This window comes from Halichoerus grypus, chromosome 7 (genome assembly GCF_964656455.1).
Source record: "Halichoerus grypus chromosome 7, mHalGry1.hap1.1, whole genome shotgun sequence".
Lineage (NCBI taxonomy): Eukaryota > Metazoa > Chordata > Mammalia > Carnivora > Phocidae > Halichoerus > Halichoerus grypus.
This window is the reverse complement of record NC_135718.1, coordinates 56,347,022-56,373,135: the sequence shown is the minus strand read 5'-3', so window position 1 is coordinate 56,373,135 and position 26,114 is coordinate 56,347,022. Positions and strand designations below refer to the sequence as shown.

The 26,114-nt window shown below is 36.8% G+C and overlaps 1 protein-coding gene across 4 annotated transcripts in view; it reads left to right on the top strand.

Moving 5' to 3' along the window:
* TET1 (tet methylcytosine dioxygenase 1) overlaps window positions 1-26,114 on the top strand; it is a 136,753-nt gene that overhangs the window by 82,880 nt on the left and 27,759 nt on the right. For all 4 annotated transcript variants that reach the window (XM_078077645.1, XM_078077644.1, XM_078077643.1 and 1 more), the window contains 3 exons: window positions 1,662-1,752; window positions 2,315-2,408; window positions 23,782-23,993. In XM_078077645.1, coding sequence (XP_077933771.1) covers window positions 1,662-1,752; window positions 2,315-2,408; window positions 23,782-23,993 — 397 coding nt within the window. The remainder of the gene's footprint in view (window positions 1-1,661; window positions 1,753-2,314; window positions 2,409-23,781; window positions 23,994-26,114) is intronic.

The following is a 26,114-nucleotide window of genomic DNA, read 5'->3' as shown; positions in this document are numbered from 1 at the left end:
GTATTGTGTTACAGCAAACTAAGAGTGATTAACCTCTGGATCATGTTTCCTCAATTTGAGCACTATTGGCATCTTAGATAGGGTAATTCTTTGATGTAGGGGAACTGTCCTCTGCATCCTAGTCTGTTAAGGGGCATCCATGGCCTCTACCCACCAGATTCCAGTAATACACACACACACACACACACACACACACACGCACACGCACACACCTGCCCAGTTGTAACAACCAAAAATGTTCGCCAAATGTCCACTCAGGAAAGATCGCCCCTGGTTAAGAACCACTGCTCTAGTTCATCAGTAATAAGTTAAAATTTGTTCAATGTATCTTAGGAAGCCACAGGAGTAATCCTATATTTTATCTGATATCCAATGAAAATGATTAAATAATGACCTTTTGCTATAGGTGCACCATGGCCAGAAATACATTACTCAGCTATTCTAGTTAGACATGATTCTAAGAGGCCAAGTTAAGAATACTGTTTTTGAGAAATATGTAATTCACAGACATAAGATTTCAAATAATACAGGGGCTCCTGGCTGGCTCAGTTGGTAGAGCATGTGACTCTTGATCTCAGGATTGTAATTTCAAGCTCCACATTGTAGAAATTGCTTAAAATTAAAATCTTTAAATGATAACGATAAATGTAAAAAATAAAATTTCAAATAATAGAGAAATATGATGCAAATGTCTTCTTGCAGTACCATTCTCTAAAGATAAAACCTCTGTTAGAGTTTTTTATATGAATTAATGTTATTACTTATTTTCATTTTGCTTGCAGTTTTAGAAAATTTAAGTCTTTTAAAATACACTATTTTTGCAATTTGCTTTGTTAAAAATTTAATGAGATCTCAGGTTTTTCCATGTTTGTAAATATTGGGTTCTTTTTTAAGCTATTTTATTTATTTATTTGAGAGAGTACGAGCAGGGGGTGGGGGCAAAGGTAGAGCCAGGAAACGGAGCAGGGAGCCTGACCTGGCCTCTATTTCAGGATCCAAGATCATGACCTGAACTGAAGGCAGACCCTTAACTGACTGAGCCACCCAGGCGCCCAGTGTTTGTAAATATTAGTGTAATAGTTTTATTGTTTTCCTCTATATAAACGTCCCTTAATTTATTCACCCTAGCATTTAGTGACAGATGCTAAGTGTGTTTCTCTCTCTTTCTTTTTTGATATTACAAATAATTGTGACAAGTAACATTCCTGTGTACCTTTGCATTACAAATATATAATTATGTGAGCGTGTAGTAGATAAACTCTTAGCAGTGCAATTGCTGAGGCTCGATTTTAATAGGATTCTGAGGCCAAGCTCTTAAAGATGTATTGCTCTTAGAAATCTTCTAATTTTGCACCTCAATTATTAAAAGATTTCTTTTAAAGCAGGAGATAGGAGAATAAATATGACCCACATCTTAAAATTTTTTGTTTTCCTCCTCTGATGCTTAGAGGAAGAATGAGATAGTTAGGAGCCGCAAGAAAGGAACAAGTTAAATTCTAGGGCCTATTGTCCTAGACTTTAATTATTAAAGTTTACCAAAACCTTGTCAGGATAAATTGTTCTGAATTGAAAAAGAAAAAAAGAATTAATAAAATTAGCTCCTCCATGCCCCTGTGCAATTCTGTAAAGCTTTGGGTCTAATAATCTTATTCCTTCCACAGATCGAGTTATACAAAAAGACAAAGGCCCATATTATACACACCTTGGGGCAGGACCAAGTGTTGCTGCTGTCAGGGAAATCATGGAGAATAGGTGAGGAAATATCCTTCCCTGTTAAAATCATTCATTATTGGGCACCTGATTCAATGCAGAGAGACTTATCTCTGGGAACAAATGAGAAGTGAATGGAAAGCCTTCAGGAGTATAATTCGGATGTTTCTTAGGGCCCAGGAAAAGAATAGTGTCCTGGTGTCCCTGCTAAGTCGCTCATCACGTGAGCCTTTGGGCACTCAACAAGACACTCACAAAGCAAGGCTGTCTTTGTTAAATCCAGAAATACTTATTTTGATATCATTGTATAATGGTAGAAATAGTTAAAATTACCTCCAACAACACTGCATTCACATCCCTTAAGCTTGTCTTGGAGCCAGTCCATTTTTTAAATGAGTGATCTTTAAGGATAAGTAAACAGAATGGGATAACAAATAAAAATATTTGCCACACAGAAGTAAATTTTTAACAAATGTAAATTTTAACAGTTGGGGTGTTGGGTTTCTGTACTTCTGTAAATCTATATCTTCTGTACCTTAAGATGTTAAAAGGGTATATCGCCATTAATTGCAATTATTTTCCCTCCACTGTGTTTTGTACTCAGGTATGGTCAAAAAGGAAACGCAGTAAGGATAGAAATTGTAGTGTATACGGGAAAAGAAGGAAAAAGCTCTCACGGGTGTCCAATTGCTAAGTGGGTAAGTATTTTGTACTTATGCTTTTTTCAAAAATGAATTTATTCCACATACAAAATTAATCAAGTTATTTTCCCTGAAAATGTGGATTAGAAAAGTATCAACTCTCATTATTCCCTGGGAAATAATAAGGAAATGATTTATCTTAGCCTGGGCTTTTTATGTTAAATGAACAAAAGTTCACAATTATTACCAAGTGATCTTCATCTCCCCAAGGTCACCACTTTTTACCAGTTTCTTGTGTACTTTTCAAGATCTTTTAATGCAGTTATAACAGGATAGCATAAATAAATGGTACTGAACTGTTCATACTGTTTTATAGCTTTTCTGTGTCTCTGTATTTTGTGATTATTTCCCAAGTCATTATCCATAGGACCACCTTAATGAGGGTCATACGATTCTGAAAGCAAAACTAAATTTTTTATGACATACTCCCAAAACTGTTCCCATGACTACTTGGAGTTTTCTTTTCTTTCTTTCTTTCTTTTTTTTTTTTTTTTCTACTTGGAGTTTTCTAAACATGCAGAACCATAAGAAGAGCTGCATTCGGCTTCTTTAGGAAGTTCTCAAGTGAAAACCAAGTTCATAGCCAAATGTATATATTCAATAGGATATTCATATCCACACAAGGATATTAACGAGTTGATTTGGAATTTTTGACCATAGGATCATTTGAGATCCCTGTTCCATCATTTGTTAATAATGATGATGATGTAAAAAAAAAAAGTTTTTAATGATGATGATGGCAACAATGGTAATAAAATAATAGCAACTATCTTTTATTACGTATCAGGCACTATGTTAAGAACTTGATATACATTGCCTCATAAATCCTCACACAAGGACTCCATTATGATTTTGAATAAGGTAAAGGTCACTATTTTCATACATCTTCTGGAGAAAAACAAATGCAAAACAGAGGTAGGATATTTTTTTTTTCCGCCAGAGGTAGGATTTAAACTCAGGTATTCCTAAAGCAAGACAATTGCCACACCCGTAGCTACTCTAGTAGTAGACTATTTGTCCTAGTTACTTTTCCAACTTTGGGAGGTGACAGCAGTTACAAGCACAAGAGCTGCACTCTGAACACTAAATACTTTAGAATGCCTCATTTCTTCAGTCTGTCTGGAGATAGATTGAAGTCTAGTCTTGTCAAAATACACATAAGCTCAGAGATCTGGGATTTCCCTTGTTTAGTTATCTTACGTATAGTCAAGTGCACAAATCCTAAATGTATCTATTGAGGTTATTCTTCATGTGTATAACACTATCTGGATAATGATATAATCATTTTAGGCACCCAGAAGGCTCCCTCATGGCCCCTCCCAGCCAGTGATTCCATATAATGATTACTACTATTTTGACATTTATCTCCATAACATTTGTTTTTGTTTTTTAATGAACTTCATATAACTAGAATCATATAGTATATGCTCTTTTGTGTCTGTCTCCTTTCACTCAACATTTATAGAACATAGATTTAATGGCTGGAGCTCCAGCAGCCATCTGGAAGCCTAAATTGACGTGATAGTGGAAGCTACGTACTAGGATAGTGGGAAGAAATATAGGAGCCCAAATTCTTGGTGATACCAGTAGAACTGCCATACCAACCTCAGCCCTCCTTAAATCTGAATTTCTTTAACATGGGAGAGAAACAATTTTTTTTTACTTTTTTAAAACCAGTGACTTGCGGGTTTTCTATTATATGAAATAGAATCAATTACCAACTAAGATAAACTGCCTTCAATTTGTTACAATGTGTGAATTTTAGAACAACAACAACAAAAAAAACCCATTTCAGAACAAGAAAAATAAGTGAAGAAACTTGTGCTTGTTGACTACTTTCTATTGATTGCCAGGCCCTAGGCCAGATATTGGGGATGCAAACATGAATTAAGATCTACCAGTCATTTCATTTTGTAGATGGAAAGAAACAAACTGGCCCAGAGTTCTATCAGCCAGTTTGAGACTAGGCTTGCTGGCTACCGTTTACTTTACCCTCCAGGAACACATATATTTGCTGGGGTCACCTTGCCTCTCAAGAGCTAAATGAAATTTCTTTAAAATGCTCCGCAACTAGTTTTGAACTATTGTTTCCTCATTTCATGGATCAATCTCTTGTCCTATCATGCACTGCTTTCCACACTGTGTTAACTCAGCTATGAAAGTACATCCTTTTCTTAGTCCCCACAAAACACTCATATCAGTCAGCCTCTATGTGTAATAGCTTGGGTGAAGATATCTCTAAACAATAGCCAGACTGATGTTTATTTTTTGTTTTGTTTACTCTTTTGCAAAAGAAATACGGTTGTTTCCAAAGCATTTTAAAGTAGGAAATAATGTACAGATTGCCCATTTTTCTATGGATTAATAGTCTTCCATTGATTTTATGGGAGCCTCTTTAGAAAATTGACATTTGTGATAAAAGTTGCAGATGGATTTCCACAGTTTGTCATTGTTTTTAACATTCAGATTTTTTAAATAAAGTTTTATATTTAAAATATTTTTTTAAAGTTGGGGAAATATTTTATAGATGAAAAATATTTTTCATCTGTTCTTTAATGATTTTAGTATATTGTGTCTTAATTAGAAAAATCTAGCACTTCTAGCTTATAAATCTTCCATTTTCTTTTTGTTGTATTTTAATTTCATTTTTCTGCATTTAACTATTTTATTCATTTTGTGTGTGTAGAATATTGGTAACAACTTATATTTTTTTCAGATGACTACCCTGCCATCCGACACCACTTACTTAATTGTCCATCTTTTCTCCACTGATTTGTATTTGTTTATGTTAGTAGATTTTCAGTTCTGTTATCCCAATGTTGTGTCTCCTGTAAAGCATCAAATTACTCTAATTATTTAGGTTTTCGTATCTGATAGAGCTAATTCCTCATTTCAATTCTTCAGAAATTTCTTGACTTTTCTTGCCTTGTTTATCTTTCCATGAGTTAATAATTGTCTAATTGCAAGAATAAAGTCCTATTGGTATTATTATTGGAACCATATTGCACAGAAAATTTGGGGAATTTACTTCTCTTTGATGTTTAGTCTTTCTATCCTAGATAGTATACCTCTCTATTAGCTAATGCCTTCTTTTGTCCTTCAGAGGTATTTTGATTTTTTTTTTTTAAAGAATCTCTACACTCAACGTGTAGAGAACCCCAACCCCGAGATCAAGAGTCATGCTCCACCAACTGAGCCAGTTTTAATGTTTTGTTTCTAGAGTTTACATGTTTCTTGTTTTTCCAGTTTATTTTTCTTGTGTATCAGAAGTACACTTGTGTAATCTATAGTGATAAATTTGTATTCTCCTTTCCAAATTTTATATTAATTTCTTTCTTTTCATTTAATGCAATTAGTCAAACAGGCTAACTCCAGTTTTATGTGGCTTTAAATATGGCCTAACCTTATCTTGTTCCTCTGTTTAGTGGGAATTTTCCAGAGCGTTCTCATGATCAGGTCATCAGGGAAGGCCTCTCTGGGGAGGGAACATTTAAGCTGAGAACTGAGTGACAAAAAAGAGCCAAGTATGCAAAGAATACTCTCAAGAATGCAGGGAAGAGCATTCCTAAGCAGAGAAAACAGCAAATACAAAGGTAAAAGAAGAGAGTATATTCTTTAATAATCTCAGAGGCGTCCAGTGATTTTGAGTAGGTGGAGAATGGAACCAGGTGAGGGTAAAAATGTATAAGCAGAAGCAAGAGCATGAATGAATTTATACACCATAGCATGGAGTTTAGGTTTTAGTCCATGAACATGAAGCCTTGAAGCATTTTAGTTAGGGAGATGTTCTCTATCTGGTTTATGTTTTATAAAGAGCATTCTAAGGAATTAACTGACAATCTATTAGTTATCTGTTGCTGCTTAACAAGTATTCAAATTTAGTAGCTTCAAACAGTAAACATTTATTATCTTATAGGGTTTTTGTGGGTCAAGAGTCTGAGAGCTGGGGCACCTGGCTGGCTCAGTCAGTAGAGTATGTGACTTTTTTTTTTTTTTTTTTTAAGATTTATTTATTTGAGAGAGTGAGAGAATGAGAGAGAGCATGGGAGCGGGCGGGGGTTGGGGGGCGCAGAGGGAAAGAACCTCAAGTAGACTCCCCGCTGAGTGCAGAGCCAAATCAAGGCTTAATCTCACAACCTGAGCAAAAATCAAGAGAAATTGAGAATCCGTTGCTTAATCAGCTGAGCCACCCAGGCACCCCTGTGCATGCGACTCTTAAGCTCAGGGTCATGCGTTCAAGCCCAAATTGGGCATGGAGCCTACTCGAAAAAAAAAAGTCAAGAATCTATGAGTAGCTTAATAGAGTGCTTCTGGAAGAGGGTCTCACATGAGCTTGCAGTCATCTGAAAAATTTGACTGCGGAGTATGGAGTGGAGCTGGACGGGTCATTTGCAGGAGGCTTTTCCTTGATGGCTGTTTGCTAGAAGCCTCACGTTCTTACCATAGGACTTCTTAGGTATTTCCTCATGTCATGGCAACTTAGTTTTCCCCGTAGTGAGTCAATCAGTGATAACAAGGAAGAGACTACAATGTCTTTTATGACATTAGCCTTGGAAGTTGCTACACAAGTGAGTCCTATTCAGTGTAGTTAGTTCTTTTTTTTTTTTTTTTTAAGATTTTTATTTATTTATTTGTCAGAGAGAGAGAGAACACAAGCAGGCAGAGTGGCAGGCAGAAGGAGAAGCAGGCTCCCTGCCTCTATCCCCATCCCAGGACTCCAGGGTCATGACTTGAGCCGAAGCCAGACACTTAACCAACTGATCCACCCAGGCTCCCCCAGTGTAGGAAGTTCTATGCAAGGGTGTAAATACCAGGTGGTGGCGGTCACTGGGAACTTCTTGGAGATGCCTAACACAATATTCCATCTCTCTTCTTCACTAAAAATATCAATATGTTAAAGACACTACATTAGCATCATAAAATATATCTATCTCAGCCTTGTCCAGTGTATCTAATACTTGGGGCACCTGGGTGGTACAGTTGGTTGACTGTCTGCCTTTGGCTCCGGTCATGCATGATACCGGGGTCCTGGGGTTGGGCCCCCCCGTCATGCTCTCTGCTCAGCTCTCTCTCACTCTTTCTTGCTCTCAAATAAATAAATAAAATCTTCAAAAAAAAAAAAAAACAGTATCAAATATTTAATATGTAATATATCTAATCTATCTGACTTAGTCCTATTTTTTTCTAAAGAGTAAGTCCTTTGTGGATCTTTATTCACAAAATAATGCTATTATTAACATTTTTCATTATGTCAACAGACATTATCAGCAGAAAAGTTCATAAAATATAAATGTACGGTTTACCTATAATTATAAAGAAAATACTAATGAAGCAACTACCCAGGTCAAAAATAGAGCATTCTTACATTCCCAGAAGCCCTAAGAACTTCCCATCCTGACTTCTGTGGCAATTTTCTTGCTTTGGGGAGCACCTGGGTGGCTCAGTCAGTTAAGGTTCTGACTCTTGGTTTTGGCTCAGGTCATGATCTCATGGCTCGTGGGATGCAGCCCTGCATCGGGCTCTGTGCTTTGTCTGCTGGGGATTTTCTCTCTCCTCTCCCTCTAGTCCTCTCCCTGCTCACACTTGACCATGCTCTCTCTCTCTCTCTCTCAAATAAATAAATAACCTTAAAAAATGGTTTTTCTCTTGCTTTTTCCCTCCACTTACATGCTTCTCCACAGGATAGTATTGTTGTGCTTCATTTTTTTGTATCTTGCCCTTACATAGTACCTTGCACATTTGCTGAAATAAATAGCAGAGATTGGTTCCCAATATCTGGCATTGATAGTTGACATAGATTCATTAATCTATATCTGTTAAATAATTCTGAATCCTTTACTTTCTTGCCCATTAAGTATCAAAGGGTAAAAATATCCTTCAATGTGGCAGCTGGCTCTCCCTAGAGTAAGTAATCCAAAAGAGAGCAAGGTAACTGGTGGGATAAGTGGTGGGATTTTGGAGAATTCTTCCTTCTTGCCTTTCAAACCTTCTCTTATGTAATAATAATTACACCGATAGAATTTAGTGTATACCTCCTTTTTTTTTATGAAGACAAATATGAAATCTACAGTTCAAAGATTTTGGTAGCAAGTTTCTGTTGCTATTATTAAGTCTTCAAGGGCTCTTAGGGAGAAAAAAGTATTTAGCATTTTTCATGAAGCAGTGGTAGCAAAATTACTTTATTTTCCCTTTTGCAATATTTCTTTCAGAATAAATAGAACATTTCAGTACGTAGTGATACATATCTGGCACTTCTCACAAATACAAACACAATCCGAGATAAGGAATGAAGTAACGCACAGTTGCTAAGCAACTTAATGAACATTTTGATATCTACTAATGACAAGTCAAAAGTATAATCTTGATAAAAAAAAGAATTTATATTCTGTATCTGTGAAAGCTAGGTGTCCTAAATGATTATATGTTAGTAAAATCAAAATATTAATCAAACTTTATTTTTTGCAAACTTTCCAAGTTATTTAAAATATTCGTATGTTCGTTGCAAGTGCCCAAAGCACTGCCCAGCACATAGTCAACACTGAATAAATTTTTGTTGAGTGAATGAATATAGAGCTTAAATAGGACTGCCTTAGAATATTGAATGTTTTGAATTTGAATTGGCATCTTGGAATAGTTTTGCTGTGGTATTCATTATTCGCTCTTTTCTGAGGAATGCAGAACTTTGAGTATTGGAATTGATAAAGTTGTCCATCGAAAATTTGAACTTTTGATAGAGGTTAAATAAAAAAAAACAGAGGATTAGGTCTCCGTAGTCTCCATACTTTTTAGGACTTTATAACAGATAATTTTGAATAGCACTAGAATAATTCCTATATGGATGTTTTATGCAGGAATGAAGTAAGAGGAAGGGGTAGAGGAAGATCAGTCATTTTAAACTAAGGAATCCAGTAAACAATTAACTAGTGGGTTGCATTGTTCCACATTTATTTTGCATCTTGCACAGTGTATATTTGTTGTGTATTTGATATTAAGCACTGACCTAAATGAAATATTGTGTGATTTTGTGTAAATTTTTTCACCTTATGTGCAGGCTTACATTTGTTCATCATGGTTGAATTCTATCCTATTTTTATTGTGCTGCACTTGCCTCCTTTTCTTGAAGGAGAGGCTTATTGCTTCTTTTTTTAATGGTCACACACAAAAAGCCTAACAGCAAATTCTAACTGGGCAGCACAACTTTCTGAGCCAATCTGACATTGTTTTGCCCTTGCTTTTAACACTGTTTTCTTCGCTAGGTAATCATTAACACTCCCCCATAATTGTTAGCCTTCGGTAGATGTTTCTGACTCTTTTGTGCTGTCACTGTGGGTCTTGTCAGGGACTAGTTATCCTGTTACTCAGTAGATTTTGGTGGAAAGGATGTACTTTTTTGACGGAAAGGATGTAGTTTCTTGGATCCAGTAGGCTCTATTAACTCCTTATACTACTAACTCCCACCTCTCCCCCTGCCCCCACACACACCCACCACAGTTGAGCCTCTGGGGTGGTGGCAGGAGTAGGGAGAAGATTGAAGCAGTAGGCTCCCCAGATGGCTCCAGTGCCTGATCAATTCACACCAGGAAATAGTTCATGGGTTCCCCTCTGTAGGATTGTTTATTGGTCAGTAGAACAAGTGTGGAGATGAATATATACAATTTATACAAGTGAAGGTTTTCTGAGGTGACCAGAGTTTTGGAAAGGGAGTAAACCACGTATCCAAAAGTTTTCCAACGATCTTGCCTGGATTTATACATGTATATGATCTTTCCCTTTTTGGTTCCTTTGTTCCAGGATTCTGCTTTAAATGTCTTTGGGCTGCATTTTTATTTTGTTTTATGTGATGAAATGAATGTACATATATTTGTATATATGTGTGTGTGATCAAATAAACGTGTGTGGGGGTTTAAATGATAAATAATCAATGGGTTTTTTGGTTGGCCACCATCATTTTCTGTTGGCTCTACTTTGTCTCCCACGTGATTATTTGATATACTCAAAAATGAATTCCAATATAGTTAAAATACAGGGCTAATATAGTTTCAGGTGTACCATACAGTGATTAAAATATTCTATATATTACTCAATGCTCATTGGGACAAGTGCCCTCCTTAATCCCCATCACCTATTTCACCCATCCCTCCACCCACCTCCCCTCTGGTAACCATCAGTTTGTTCTCTATAGTTAAGAGTCTGTTTTTTGGGTTTCCCCTTTTTTTTCTTTGTTCACTTGTTTTGTTTCTTAAATTCCACATATGAATGAAATCATATGGTATTTGCCTTTCTCTGACTAATTTCACATAGCATTATACTCTCTAGCTCATTCCATGTTGTTGCAAATGACAAGATTTCATTCTTTTTTATGGCTGAGTAACATTCCAGTGTGTATGTATACCACATCTTTATCCATTCATCTATCAACGGACACTTGGGCTGCTTCCATAATTTGGCTATTATAAATAATGCAGTAAACATAGGGGTGCATATATCTTTTTGAATTAGTGTTTTCATATTCTTTGGATAAATACCCAGTAGTGGAATTACTGCATCATATGGCATTTCTATTTTTAATATTTTTGGGAACCTCCATACTGTTTGCCATACTAGCTGCATCAGTTTGCATTTCCACAAACAGTGCACGAGGGTTCCTTTTTCTCCACATCCTTGCCAACACTTGTTTCTTGCATTGTTTTATTTTAGTCACAAACAGGTGTGAGGTGATATCTCATTGTGGTTTTGATTTGCATTTCCCTGATGATGAGTGATGTTGAGAATCTTTTCATGTGTCTGTTGGCCATCTGTATGTATTCTTTGGACAGATGTCTGTTTCTGTCTTCTGTCCATTTTTTAATTGGATTATTCGGTTTTTGCGTGTTGTTGTATCAGTTCTTTGTATGTTTTGGATACTAACCCTTTATCGGTTATGTCATTTGCAAGTATCTTTTCTCATTCAGTAGGTTTTCTTTTAGTTTTATTGATTATTTCCTTTGCATAAAAATCTATTACTTTTGGGGGTGCCTGGGTGGCTCAGTTGGTTAAGTATCCAACTTTTGATTTGGGCTTAGTTCACTATCTCAGGGTTGTGAGATCAAGACCCGCTGGGTGTGGAGTCGGCTTAAGATTCTCTCTCTCCCACTACTCCCCCCTCAATAAGTAGATAAATAAATAAATAAAAATTTATTACTTTCGAATTTTAAAATCCATCTTAAATTTACCCTCTGAGATAATGATGTTTCACAACTTCCAGTATATACAAATTAAGTTTTGGTGTTAAAACTTTCAATTACATATGATAGACAACTGCTGAAGCATGTTGAGCAAAGAAGTGACAGGGTCAATATTACTTATGGTAAAAACTGATTATTCTACAACTTTATTAATTTCAGTAAAAGCTTATTTAATTAAATAAGCATTCGATTGTTTTGGAGCAGAATCTACCCAAGAGCATTTGCTCCTCCTTATATACTGAAATGGAAATCTTCGTGTGTGATTTGGATGCAGTATTAGAAATTATAAAGAAGGCATCTGAGAAACTCCCTTAACTGTTAAAAAAGGCTTACAAATTCTTTGCTTATAATACTTGGGTTAACAATAAACCTTTTAGTTAATGTTAATTCTTCAAAAATAGAATTATATTTGTGTATATATATATATATATATATATATATATATATATATATATCTAATAGTGTAATCTATTTCATCATTGTCACCTAGTAAGTAAAAATTGATATTGTGAATGAACTTGGATTTTAACTAGTAAAGTTTGGTTTCTTTTAAATGTTTATTAACCATTTGTATTTCTTCATGCAGTCACTCTTCATAACCATTTTTTGTTTTGTTTACATTATCTTTTTTGTAAATAAAACTTCTATTATATAGTTTGCCATTGTTTAATCCTAGATTTTCTTATAGTCTCAGTGCTTGATTATTATCTTTGTACAGAAGTTTGAAATTTTTAGCAGGTCAAATCTATGTCACTATATACCTTCAGCTTTTCATGTTGCTAAGGAAGTCTTTCCTTGCCCTACTGTTATAAAAATAGTGTCTCTTGTGCTTTCATAATTTTATGTATGGATCAGGTAGTTAATTTGACATTTTTTCATTGATTTAAAATTCCATTTCATTTTTTACATGTCCATTTTTGCTGACATTGTTCACCCACTAGAGCAGACCATTGTTAGGCAGATACTATATGCTTTGCTTGAGTTTTAAAGAATATTTTTTTAAATTTAGAAGGCCTATTCCCTCTCATTTAAGAAAAGAAAAAACTTTGTCTGGAACACCTAATATTCTCTGTTTTTTTGGAAGTAGGGAGATTAGACAGCTGTTTAAATACTTTGTTTTTCTTTTGCCTATATAAATATACTATGACTAGAATCTAAATTTGCCTGCCCTAGTAGAAACCTCTCTTGGTCTTTTAGTTTCTTCCTTCTATGCCCTAAAGATATGAAAATACTGTTACCTTACATTTGCTTCTTTAGAAATCGTAACAGTAATTTTTTCAGGACAGTCTTCTCTCTCTACTAGTTTTTTTTATTTTGTTTTTTAAGATTTTATTTATTTATTTGAGAGAGAGAGAGCACAAGCAGGGTGCGGGGCAGTGGGAGAAGCAGGCTCCCCACCAAGCAAGGAGCCTGATGCAGGACTCGATCCCAGGACCCTGGGATTATAACCTGAGCCGATGTCAGACACTCCACTGACTGAGCCACCCAGGGGCCCCTTTCTCCACCAATTTTATATGCATAGTAATGAGTTGTCCTAAACCTCCCTAGACCAGAGGTTATTTAGAATATCCTAGGTTATTGCTCTTTTGTTTTTTTTTTTAAGATTTTATTTATTGGGGCGCCTGGGTGGCTCAGGCGTTAAGCGTCTGCCTTCGGCTCAGGTCATGATCCCAGGGTCCTGGGATCGAGCCCCGCATCGGGCTCTCTGCTCGGCCGGGAGCCTGCTTCTCCCTCTCCCACTCCCCCTGCTTGTGTTCCCTCTCTAGCTGTCTCTCTCTCTCTGTGTCAAATAAATAAAATAAAATCTTTAAAAAAAAAAATTTATTTATTCGACAGAGAAAGAGGGAACACAAGCAGGGGGAGTGTCAGAGGGAGAAGCAGGCTTCCCGCAGAGCAGAGAGCCCGATGCGGGGCTCGATCCCAGGACCCTGAGATCATGACCTGAGCCGAAGGCAGACGCTTAACGACTGAGCCACCCAGGCGCCCCATGGTTATTGCTCTTGATTCTGGCCTAACCTACCTTAAGAGCTTCCCACGGATTATTTCGATAGGTTGTCCCATCTAGACCAGGTTCTCAGACAGTAAGTTTAATATGTACTTTTCAGAGCTATTCATAATAGGCTGTTGAGGCAGAATAATTTATAACCTGGGATAAGGGAATTCTGTCAGAGATTTGCTAGGAAATCTTTTCCTAATGATATCAGACTGATCTATCTTCTTTCTCTACCTTTTCTCTGAAAGTGCTATCCCAATGATCAACCAATTCCTTAACTGCCAAAGAAAATTCTAGGTCCTCATAGCCTTTTTTCAGCAGCTCAGACTATTGGTTACACTTCGCTCTTCTGAGAAGTTCATGTGTTGTTTGGCTTCTGTAACACAGCTTTTCCCCATCACTCCTCAGCTCTTCAATCAGCCTGTCTATAATATGTCATCTTGGGTGAGCTTATTGATGACCCTGCCTTAAGCAGTCACCAGCATTCTAATTACTGTGAAATCCTACCACTTGCCTGGATGAGAATAGCATATAGAGGGAGCAGGGAGGAGACCAAGTGTAATGTTTGGAGGCGAGAGTTCCAGGAAGGGCTTTGGGGAGACATTGACCCTTGAGCTACATCTTATATACACTGCATGCATCATCTTAATGTCAGAGATCCCAGAAATAGAACGAACTATGTATAATAATTTAATAATGGAGGTTTTATAATTCACAGAAGCCATCTGGTATCAATAGAGTTAGCAGAATTCTTCCTTAAATAACATTCTTGCCTCGTGGAGCTTGCTTTCAAAATCTTAGCATTGCCTTTGTACTGTCTTCTCTCTAGTGGCAAAGTCTTAAGAGTCCTTTAAGAAGAGTCTCCTCCATGAAGCTTTCCCACTCCAAACAGAAAGACTTAGCCCTACTTTGCACACTTATTCATACAGACCCCTTACAAATGTCTTCTATTACCCCCCTAACAGTATTACAATAGAAAAATACATTGCTAGTATTATCCCCATTAGTTGAAATGATACTGTACGTTCAATTTTGCATTTGAATTGTTTCACTTATGGTCATATTTAATTGGCTTCCCAGGTGATTTCAATTCATAGCATATCATAATTAGACAAAATGACATCTTGCTAACCTGTCAGTATTTTGGACTTACTACTAATTGCTTTCTCTAAATTCATGTATTTTTTAGTTTACATTAATTTACTTCAGATGTTATCTAAAACTTAATAAACACTGAATATTCATTGTCCCACAGTTTGACTTTAATTCAAAATAGATCTTTTATTTTGCCAAAAATGTGTCCATTGCTCATCAGTTTATGTAAAAACTTACTCTTTGCCCTTCTTCCTTGGTTTCTGACAGTGGCCTGTTTTTTAAACCACTGGAGTTGGTACTTCCATCCAGAGATCTGCCTGTGGCTTATCTCTTGACCTATGACCCCACACATCCAGTAGCTCTGTTTTGAAATTGTCTTCCATTTCTATGGGTCATGAACACTTGAATCCCAAGCTTGTATTTTTTTTTTTAAAGATTTTTTTATTTTAGGGGCGCCTGGGTGGCTCAGTCGTTAAGCGTCTGCCTTCAGCTCAGGTCATGATCCCAGGGTCCTGGGATCGAGCCCCACATCGGGCTCCATGCTCCGCAGGAAGCCTGCTTCTCCCTCCCCCACTCCCCCTGCTTGTGTTCCCTCTCTCACTGTGTCTGTCTCTGTCAAATAAATAAATAAAATCTTTAAAAAAAAAAAAAAGATTTATTTTATTTTATTTATTTATTTGAGAGAGAGAATGAGAGAGACAGAGAGAGCATGAGAGGGGGTCAGAGGGAGAAGCAGACTCCCTGCCGAGCAGGGAGCCTGATGCGGGACTCGATCCCGGGACTCGAGGATCATGACCTGAGTCGAAGGCAGTCGCTTAACCAACTGAGCCACCCAGGCGCCCCCAAGCTCGTATTGAGAATAAAACATACAATATAAAACTTTGGTCGGCACCATAGAAATATTTTTAAACTTATAATTTTAAAATAATTTCAGACTTATTCAAAAATTGCAGGAATAGTGCAGAATTTCTCTGTACTCTTTCCTGACATTTCCCAAATGTAGCTTTTTACCAAATTAGCTTTTCTTTATTTTTCATACTCCCTCCTTCTCTCTCCTTTGCTCCTCCCCTTCTCTATTTTTTCTTAACAATTTAATAGTAATTTGTAAACCTGACACCCTTTACCCCTAAATACTTTGTTGTGTTTTTCATAAAACCAGGACGTTGCAGGGCACCTGGTTGGCTCAGTCAGGGGAGCATGAGACTCTTGATCTCAGGGTCATGAGTTGAAACCCCACATTGGATGTAGAAATTACTTCTAAAAAAAATAAAAATTTGGGACGCCTGGGTGGCTCAGTCGTTAACCATCTGCCTTCGGCTCAGGTCATGATCCCAGGGTCCTGGGATCGAGCCCTGCATGGGGCTCCCTGCTCAGTGGGAAGCCTGCTTCTCCCTCTGCCACTCCCCCTGCTTGTGTTCCCCTCTCGCTGTGTCTCTCTCTGTCAAATAAATAAATAAAATCTTTAAAAAAAAATTAAAAAGAAAATAGTCTTAAAAAAAAAAAAAGCCAGGACATTGCCCTATTACCACAAAACAATTATGAAACTCTTAACAAAGCTACAGGACAATTATCGATGCTGTTATAATATCATTGTCTAATCTTTAGGTCTTATTAACTAATAATTTCCTTTATGGAAAAAGAAAACAAATTTTGTCTCATGTCTAAATTCAACCCAGGATCACTTGTTTACATTTAGTTGTTATATACCACATTTTTTAAACTAAAACTTTACAATGAAATGCCTAAGTGACTTAAAGACTTACTCAGTAAACAGCCTTTCAATGGCCAATTATGTTTTCTTTTTCCCTTTATTTTAATTATTGAGGTATAATTAACATAAAATGAAATATACACACAGGGGGGCACTTGGGTGGCTTAGTCGGTTGAGCATCGGACTCTTAGTTTAGGCTCAGGTCATGAACTCAGAATTGTGGGATCATGCCCCCTTTCATCCTTTCAGGGTAAGTGGGGAGTCAGCTTGGGATTCTGTCTCTCCCTCTCCCTCTCCTTCTACCCTTTCCCCCTCCATGCACGCACACGCGCACACACACACACAGACACACTCTGCCTTGCTCTCTCTCAAATAAATAAATCCTTAAAAAAAATAAATAAATAAACACATAGGGAGCGCCTGGGTGGCTCAGTTAAGTGTATGCCTTCAGCTCAGGACATGATCCCAGGGTCCTGGGATCGAGTCCTGTGTCGGGCTCCTTGCTTGGTGGGGAGCCTGCTTCTCCTGCTGCCCCTCACCCCACTTGTGCTCTATCTCTCTGTCAAATAAATGGATAAAATCTTAAAAAAAAAAAGTCAGAAAACTAAGAATAGGAGAAAATATTTGCTAATCAGATGTCTAATAAAGAGCTTGTAGGGGCTTCTGGCTGGCTCATTCAGTGGAGCATGTGACTCTTGATTTCGAAGGTGTGAGTTCAAGCCCCATGTTGGGCGTAGAGATTACTTGAAACTTAAAAATATATATATATTAAGGGATGCCTGGGTGCCTCAGTTGGTTAAGAGTCTGCCTTCGGCTTGGGTCATGATCCCAGGGTCTGGGGATTGAGCTCCACATCGGGCTCCTTGCTCAGCAGGGAGTCTGCTTCTCCCTTTGCCTGCGGCTTCCCCTGCTTGTGCGCGCGCGCACTCTCTCTCTGACAAATAAATAAAATCTTTTTTAAAAAATCTTAATTAAAAAAAAAGACCTTGTATAAAGACTTAAAAAAACTCCTGGAGCACCTGGGTGGCTCATTCTGTTAAGTGTCTGCCTTAAACTTATGAAAATATGCTCAACATTGTTACTCATCAGGAAATGGAAATCAAACTCAAAATGAGATGCCTCTTTATACTACAATGGTTATAACTAACAGACAGAAAATAACAAGAGTTGAGGAGGATGTAGAGAAATGGGAAACTTTTGTACATTCCTAATGTGATTATCAAATAGTCATTCCACTTTGGAAAATTGTCTGATGGTTCCTTAAAAGGATAAACATAGTTAACTATATAACCAAGTAGTTCCACTACTCAGTGTATACCCAAGAGAAACGAAAACATATGTCTACAGAAAAACTTGTTATATGAATGTTCTTAGCAGCATCAATCATAATTGCAAATGTGCAAACAATCTAAATGGCAATCAACCAATTAATGGATAAATATAAATGGCATATCCATGCAATGGAATGTTATTTGGCAGTAAAAAGGAATGAAGTACTGATAAGTGCTACAAATTTGAATGAACATACGTGAAGTGAAAGAAGCCAGACACAGAAGTCCACCAGTTAGAGGATTCTAACTAAATTAGTAAAATCCATAGAGATAGAAAATTGTTGAGGGCCGAGAAAAGGGGGAAATGTGGCATGATTTCTAAGGATGGGGGTGGGGATGAAAATGTTCTAAAATTATATAGTGGGGGGCGCCTGGGTGGCTCAGTCGGTTAAGCGGCTGTCTTCGGCTGGGGTCATGTTCCCAGGGTCCTGGGATCGAGTCCCACATCTGGCTCCCTGCTCAGCGGAGAGCCTGCTTCTCCCTCTCCCTCTGCCTGCCACTCTGCCCACTTGTGCTCTCTATCTATCTGTCAAATAAATAAATAAAATCTTTAAAAAAATAAAATAAAATAAAAAAATAAAATTATATAGTGGTAGTGGTCGGCCAACTCTGAGTATTCTAAGAAGCATTGAATTCCATACTTTATTTACTGGTTTATTTTTTATTTCTTTCTTTATCTTGAGAGATTGAGCACACGAGGAGGATGGTGGGGAAAGGGAGAGGGAGAGTGAATCCAAAGCAGGCTCCACACCCAGTGCGGAGCCCAACAGGGAACCCAAAGTGAGCTCAATCTCAGGAACCTGAGGTCATTACCTAAGCCAAAATCAAGAGTCGGATGCTTAACCACCTGAGCCACCCAGGCACTCCTGAATTTCATACTTTAAAAGGATGGACTTTGGGGCACTTGAGTGGCTCAGTCGGTTAGGTGTCTGCCTTCGGCTGGGGTCGTGAACCCGGAGTCCCGGGATCAAGCCCCGCATTGGGCTCCCTGCTCTGCGGAAAGCCTGCTTCTCCCTCTCCCACTCCCTCTGCTTGTGTTCCCTCTCTCGCTGTCTCTCTCTCTCTAATAAATAAATAAAATCTTAAAAAAAATAAATAAATAAAAGGATGGACTTTATGATATTTAAATTATATTTCAGTTGTGCTTATATAAAAAGATAAGTGGAATATATTTATGAATGCTATTTTTTTTTAAAGATTTTATTTATTTATTTGACAGAGAGAGACACAGCGAGAGAGGGAACACCAGCAGGGGGAGTAGGAAAGGAGAAACAGGCCTCCTGCAGAGCAGGGAGCCCAATGTGGGCTCGATCCCAGGACCCTGGGATCACGACCTGAGCCGAAGGCAGACGCTTAACGACTGAGCCACCCAGGCGCCCCTTATGAATGCTGTTTAAAACATTTTTCGTTCCAACATATTCAATTTGTTGTATGTTTTTAATTAACACAATTAGCAAAAAAATATCTGTATGATATAACAATTTCATAATATATAATGGAAATTATACTAATAGATATTTTTAAATAACAGAAAAGTAGTCACAGACATTACTCACAGAAGTTTGTATGCACCATTTACCATCTGAAGTGACTGCCATGTGGCCACAAATTCAAGAGCTTACAAATTAATACACCCTCCTGTTATGAAATAATGTGATTCTCGAGAAAAGTTTTAAAATTTGGGACATTTGTATCATTTAAAGTCTTCTTTTTTTTAAATGAGAATTTTCGTCTGATATCAATAGTGTAACTTATAGTTTTTGAAATTTTCATAAAATGCAACCACATTAGGTTTTTGTGGTTTTTAACCATCCACTCAACAAATATTTGAGGAGCTGAGTTCTGTGCTCAGGAGCCATGTGTGCAGTAATAAAGAAAAAGACATAAAACAGTGGCTAATATTTATTAGATCCTAGCTCTGTGGTGCTACTATAGAAAGGTTAAGAAACTTGCTACATCCTGAGATAGTAAATTGACTAAGCGGTTTCAGGCTTTTTTTTTTTTAATTAGGGTAAGATACACTTTTTAAAATTAATTATAGCATACATACAGAAGGCTGTAGAAATCCTAAAGTCACAGAGTTTTTCTAAAGTGAGCACCATTGTGTGAGCAGCATCTAATATTACTAGCAGTTCAGAAGCCCTCTTGTCCCCCCTTCCTGCTACCCCGTAAAAGTAGCCACTCTCGTGTCTTCTAACATGGATTAATCTTGCCTGATTTGAACTCTATATAAACACAGTCTTAATGTAATTATTCTTTTGCCTTGTCTTCTTTTATCCAGCATTAGAATTGTAAGATTAATTTATGTTGTCTGTAGTTGAATATCATTCCCATTGTTCAGTAGTGTTCTGTTATCATAAATAGTTAAAATTTACTGGTTTATTCTTCCGGTGATTGACACTGGAGTTGTTTCCAGTTTGAGGTAATTATGAATATTGGTGCTGTCTTTGGGAAATAGAAGAATGCATTTTTGTGTGATTATATACCTAGAAGTGGAATTGCTGGATTATGGGGGCAGGGGATGTGCATCTCTGCAGCTTTTCCAAATTTTTTATGACATTCCCATGAGTAACGTATAAGTGTTCCAGTTGCTCCACATTCTTATCAGTGTTCCCCATTTTCCTTGTTATTTTAGACATTCTACTGGGTGTGTAGTGTAGTGTCTTTTTTTTTTAAGACCTCTTTCCTCTTTTTTTTAATATTAAGTGTACAGTCCATTAGTGTTATATATATGTTCACATTGTTGTGAAATAGAACCCCAGAATGTCATCTTTCAAACCTGAAACTTTATACCCATTAAATAACTCCCATTTTCCCATAATCACAGCCACTGGTAACCACCATTCCGCTTTTATGTTTTATGAATTTGACTATGTTAGAGTAGTCATATAACTAGAATCATACAGATTTGCTTTTTTTGTGACTGGCTTACTTCACTTAACATTATCTCCCTAAGGTTGACCCATGTTGTAGGATGTAACAGGATTTACTTCCTTTTTAAGTCTGAATAGTACTCCATTATATATATATGCCACATTTTGTTTATCCATTCATCTGTCAATGGACGTTTGAGTTGTTTCCACCTCTTGGCTGTTGTGAATAGTGCTGCTATGAACATGCATACGCAAATAATTGGATTTAAGCCTTGCTTTCAACTCTTTTGGTTGTATACTCAGAAGTGGAATTGTTGGATCACATGGCAGTTCTATTTTTAATTTTTTGAAGAACTTCCAGACTGTTTTCTATAGCAGTTGCACCAACATATGTGGTACTTTAAAATTTTTTTACTTTGCTACATGACTAGTAATGTGGAGCATATTTTCATATGTTCATCATCTGTTTGATATTCTCTTGTGTTGAGCCTATTCGATTTTTTGGCCCGTTTTCTTTTGTGTTTTTATTACTCACTTGAAGAAATTTCTTTATATATTTTGGGTAAAAATATTTTGTCAATTATATATATTGCCAATATTTCTCCCACTGTATTGCTTGCCTTTATAGCTTCTTAATCTATTGCTATTTAATGATTTTGATGAACAGAAGTTCTTAATCATAATGTAATCCAGGGTGTTTTAATATTTTATTTTTAAGTAATCTCTTCAACTAACATGAGGCTCGAACTTCCTACCTGAGATCAAGAGTCGCATGCTCTACCAATCACCCCTATAATCCAACTTCTTAACTCTTTATAATTATTAAGTTTGGTAATTTATTCTAAAATTGTTTTACCTGCTTCAAGGTCATGAAGATGTTTTCTTCCAAAAATTTACTGTTTTAACTTTCATATTTAGATCAACAATATAACTCAAGCTCATATTTTTCCCATATGGATATTACATAGTACCGTTTATTGAAAAGACTACTTTTTATTGCAGTGTCAACTTTGTCATAAGTCTGATGGCCATATACATATGCATCTCCTGCACTCTTTATTCTGTTGAACTGTTTATGTGTCATTGCACCAATAGTAAACTATAATTACTATAGCTTTACAATAGATATTGATAATCTCGTAAATCACTTTGCCTTTGTTCATTTTCTTGGCCTTTCATCTTCCTTTCATTTCCATATAAGCTTTGGCACAAGTTTGTCAACTTCCACCCAAAACAAAATAAGCTCTGATAGGATTTTGATTGCAATTGCATGAAATCTAGAAATCCATTTGGGGAAAATTGACAACATTATAATAGTGTCTATTCCATGAACATGGTACTTCTCTCCATTTATTTAGGTCATCTTTAATTTCTTTTAATGTTTTTATAGTTTTCATAGGTCTTACACAGGTTTAATACTTGTCTTCCTCCATTTAGACTGCTATGAGAAAATACCAGACTGAGTGGCTTCTATACAACAGAAATTTATTTCTCACAATTCTGGAGTTTGGAAGTCTCAGATCAGGGTGCCAGCATGGTTGGGTGAGGGCCCTCTTCTCTTTGTGTTTTCACATGTTTAAAGGCATTAGGGAGTTCTATGGTGTCTATTTTATATGAAAACTAATCTCATTGATGAGAGCTTCCCCCTTATGACTTAATTATCTCCCAAAGGCCCTACCTCCTAATACCATCACAATTGGGATTCAGGATTTAATACATCTATTTTGGGTGGTCACAAATATCCATACCAAGGCAATACCTAAGGTGCTTATCGAACCTAGCTCTGAATTTAGAGACTCATTATGCTTAATTTTCTGGTGTTCACTAAAGGATATTTGGAAAAATCTGGGAAAAGCACAGATACCTAATAAATAGCATTTTAGCATTTCCCATACAAAAACTGGATCAATGTAACTATGTTCTTTGATAACTTAAAAAGTATCTGGAAAATTTTTGTTTGATACAATGTATATCATTTTTTAGCTTATTTGAAAGCGAATGTATTCTTATTTGGCTGTAAAAGGACATATAAATATAGAAAAAAATTTTAATATAAATAATTGTGTTTAGGGGGAAGGTCCTAAAGCCAACTCTACTCAAGGGATGCCTTGGTAGCAATGATTGTTAACCATCTGGAGTGACAGAAGAAAGTGATATTGGGTAACTAACATCTTAAGAAGTTTCATCTCAAGTTTATGTAATATTATAGCAACAAAAATGGAATCTTAATTATGCTGTTGGTTGCTCCGTTTTGGTCACAGGGGTGGGCACCTTTATCATTTACTGATTATGTACTGATTAATGTGGTCAGTGTCTTTGCTCTGTAAATTTGTGATATATGGAGGGAGTTTTAACCAGAATTGGTTGGTTTTATGTCTTGTCAACATTTTTATGTAATTCTTTTTGTAAGCACTGGGACCACTGGGCAATATTTTAAACACGTTTGAGGCCTTTTTAGCACCCCAGGGGTATGAGGCGGTGTAAGATAAATCAATCACTATTCAAAATTAATTGTTATATTTTACATTCACCATGTCAACTGAACCACCTTAATCTTATGATAATATGGGTATGATAAATCCTTGTGGTAGCATGGGGAAAAAAAATCACAGAAATTGCAGGAACATTGCTTTGTATATTAATTATTCTGTATAATAAAACCATTCACCCAAGGAAAAGATCCCTAACTTTGCGCAAATGCTAAATTTCAGTGCTGAAGTTCATTTTTGATATTGGGAATCCCTGGTTATTTGCATGTAGCTAGATTTGTCCCGATGTGGCATTTGTGGAAGAACAGAATAGTTAGGCTCTTTCCAGAAGATCCTGTGTTGTCTATTTTGCAATACTGTATCAACAGTGAAATAAAACAAACTGCTTTGGTCTACTTTTACAAATAACAACTACATACCACAGACTTCTGTTCTGCCTGTTGTTTGTTTAGTCAAGTAACCTGGGATACCCTGAGGAGTTGTGTGGATGCAGCTAGTCAGAAAACTGAATGTCCTAGAGGCTTCAACCCTTTGAGAAATAGTCATGTTTAAAAAGACCTAAAATGCAAGGACACAGAGCTTTAAAGACGATATCCATTGCACTCAACTGTAGGTGTTTTCTGTTCTATAAATAAATGCATTATGCTTTTCCAGGTTTTAAGAAGAGGCAGCGATGAAGAGAAAGTTCTTTGTTTGGTTCGGCAACGGACAGGCCATCACTGTCCAACAGCTGTGATGGTGGTGCTTATCATGGTATGGGACGGCATTCCTCTCCCCATGGCTGACAGATTGTACACGGAGCTTACTGAAAACCTAAAGTCATACAATGGTCATCCCACAGACCGAAGATGCACGCTCAATGAAAAGTAATCAAATCTGTTTTGTACTGCTTTCCCATGCACACCTCTATCATGTAATATTAAATAGTTCATTAACTACCAGTTATGCATATTATAGAATTTTAGGTATTCTGAAACTAAAGAATGAACTTTTTTTTTTTTTTTTTGGTCAAAAAAGAGAGACTTCGTTTCATAGAGAGTTGAGACCATTAATAGGGTTGGTTGGTTGGTTGGTTTGTAATATCTATACCCAGCTCACCAACCCCAGATCAAACCCTGAGATCAAGAGTCGCATGCTCCTCTGACTGAGCCAACCAGGTGCCCTTAGAGAGTATTCTTTTTCTGCTTCCCTCTTTGATGCCTGATCCCACTCACCCATAGAGTCTGGAAGAGAGGGATTTTTTCCAGAAAGGTAAAGCTCCTCCATAGAGAATTGTACTATATTCTCAGCAATGTAAGAGAGTACCTGTTTTCCTACTGTTTTGCCAGGAATATGATGTCAAACTTGAGGTTTTGCCCTTTTAGTAGGTGGTAAATGGCATTTTTCATGTTATGAATGAGTTTTTTCATATGGTTAAGAGTCATTTGCCTTTTTGGGTGGGGGTAGTTATTGCTCAACTACGTGTTAATTGTTTTAGCCCGTTTCTAAAGGATTGCTTCTTTTATGTATTGGGGTGCTTAAGACTTTGTTATATAATGTCTAAACGGTTTTGCCAGTTTGATACTTTTCTTTTTACTTCTGCTATGTTATCTTTTGCGTTTTCCTTTTTTTATTATTATTATTTTTTATTTCCTAAGTAATCTCCACACCCATGGGGCTCGAACTTACAACCCCAAGATCAAGAGGCACGTTATCCAGCAACTGAGCCAGCCAGGTGCCCCGTCCCCTTTCCTTTTTAATATAATTAATCGTATCTATTTTTTCTTTTGTGTCTGAATTTTAACTGGTATTTAAGAACATTTTTCTCTCTTTCAAGTTATACAGTAATTCACCCATATTTTCTTTTAGTTCTTGTTGAAATTGTAAATTTTTAAAACGTGAATCTGCGATGTACTTAAAATTTATGCTAGTTAATAGTGGGAGGAGGAGATCCATTTCTGTCCTCTTTTCCATTTAAGAAAACACCAGTTACAAGAGAGCATTTCTTTCCCCTTGATTTGAAATGCCACTTTAACTGTAAGCAAAAATTACATATGAGACAGAGTCTTCTCTTGTATTTGAAATTTATATCATTGTCCTGGCTTTTCAGGTACTAGTACCACATTTTTTTTTAATTATAGAGATTTTATAATGTATTTTAGTATTTGGTAGGGATAGCTCACCTTACTCGCTCTTTTTCAAATCTTTCTATTATTCTTTTCTGTTTGTGCTTCCAAGTAAACTTTAAAATGAATTTGTCTAGTTTAAGATAGAGCCAATGACATTTTTAATGAGATTTCATTAAATTAACTTACAATGATATTGAATCTTCCTATCCCATAACATGGTTTTTCTTTCCATTTGTTCAAGTTTACTTTTGTGTCTTCAGGATTGTTTTGTGTAGTTTTCCTCATATATGTCTCTCTTTTTTAAAAGAAATGTCATTATACCGTGGCGCCTGGCTGGCTCACAGCATGCAGCTCCTGATCTCGGGTTCTCAGTTCGAGCCAGGCAGTCAGTGTAGAGATTACTGAAAAAATAAAAATCTTTCGGGTGCCCGGGTGCCTCAGTAGGTTATGCGTCCGTACTCTTTCAGAAATCAAGCCCTGCATTGGGCTCCACACAGAACTTGGGGCCTGCTTGAGATTCTCTCCTTCTCCCTCTACCCCTCCCGCTGCTCATGTTTCCTCTCTGTCTCTCTCTCTCTCTCTCTAAAATAAATAAATAAATAGATAAGTAAATAAATAAAATCTTTGCAAGAAAAATAAGTAAATAAGAATCTTTTTTAAAAAAGAAATGTCAGGATGCCTGGGTGGCTCAGTTGGTTAAGTGTCTGCCTTCGGCTCAGGTCATGATCCCAGGGTCCTGGGATTGAGTCCTGCATGGGGCTCCTTACTCAGCAGGGAGCCTGCTTCTCCTATCCCTCTGCCTATCGCTCCCTCTGCTTGTGCTCTCTCTCTCTCTCAAAAATAAATAAATAAAATCTTTTTTAAAAAAGAAAAAAATGG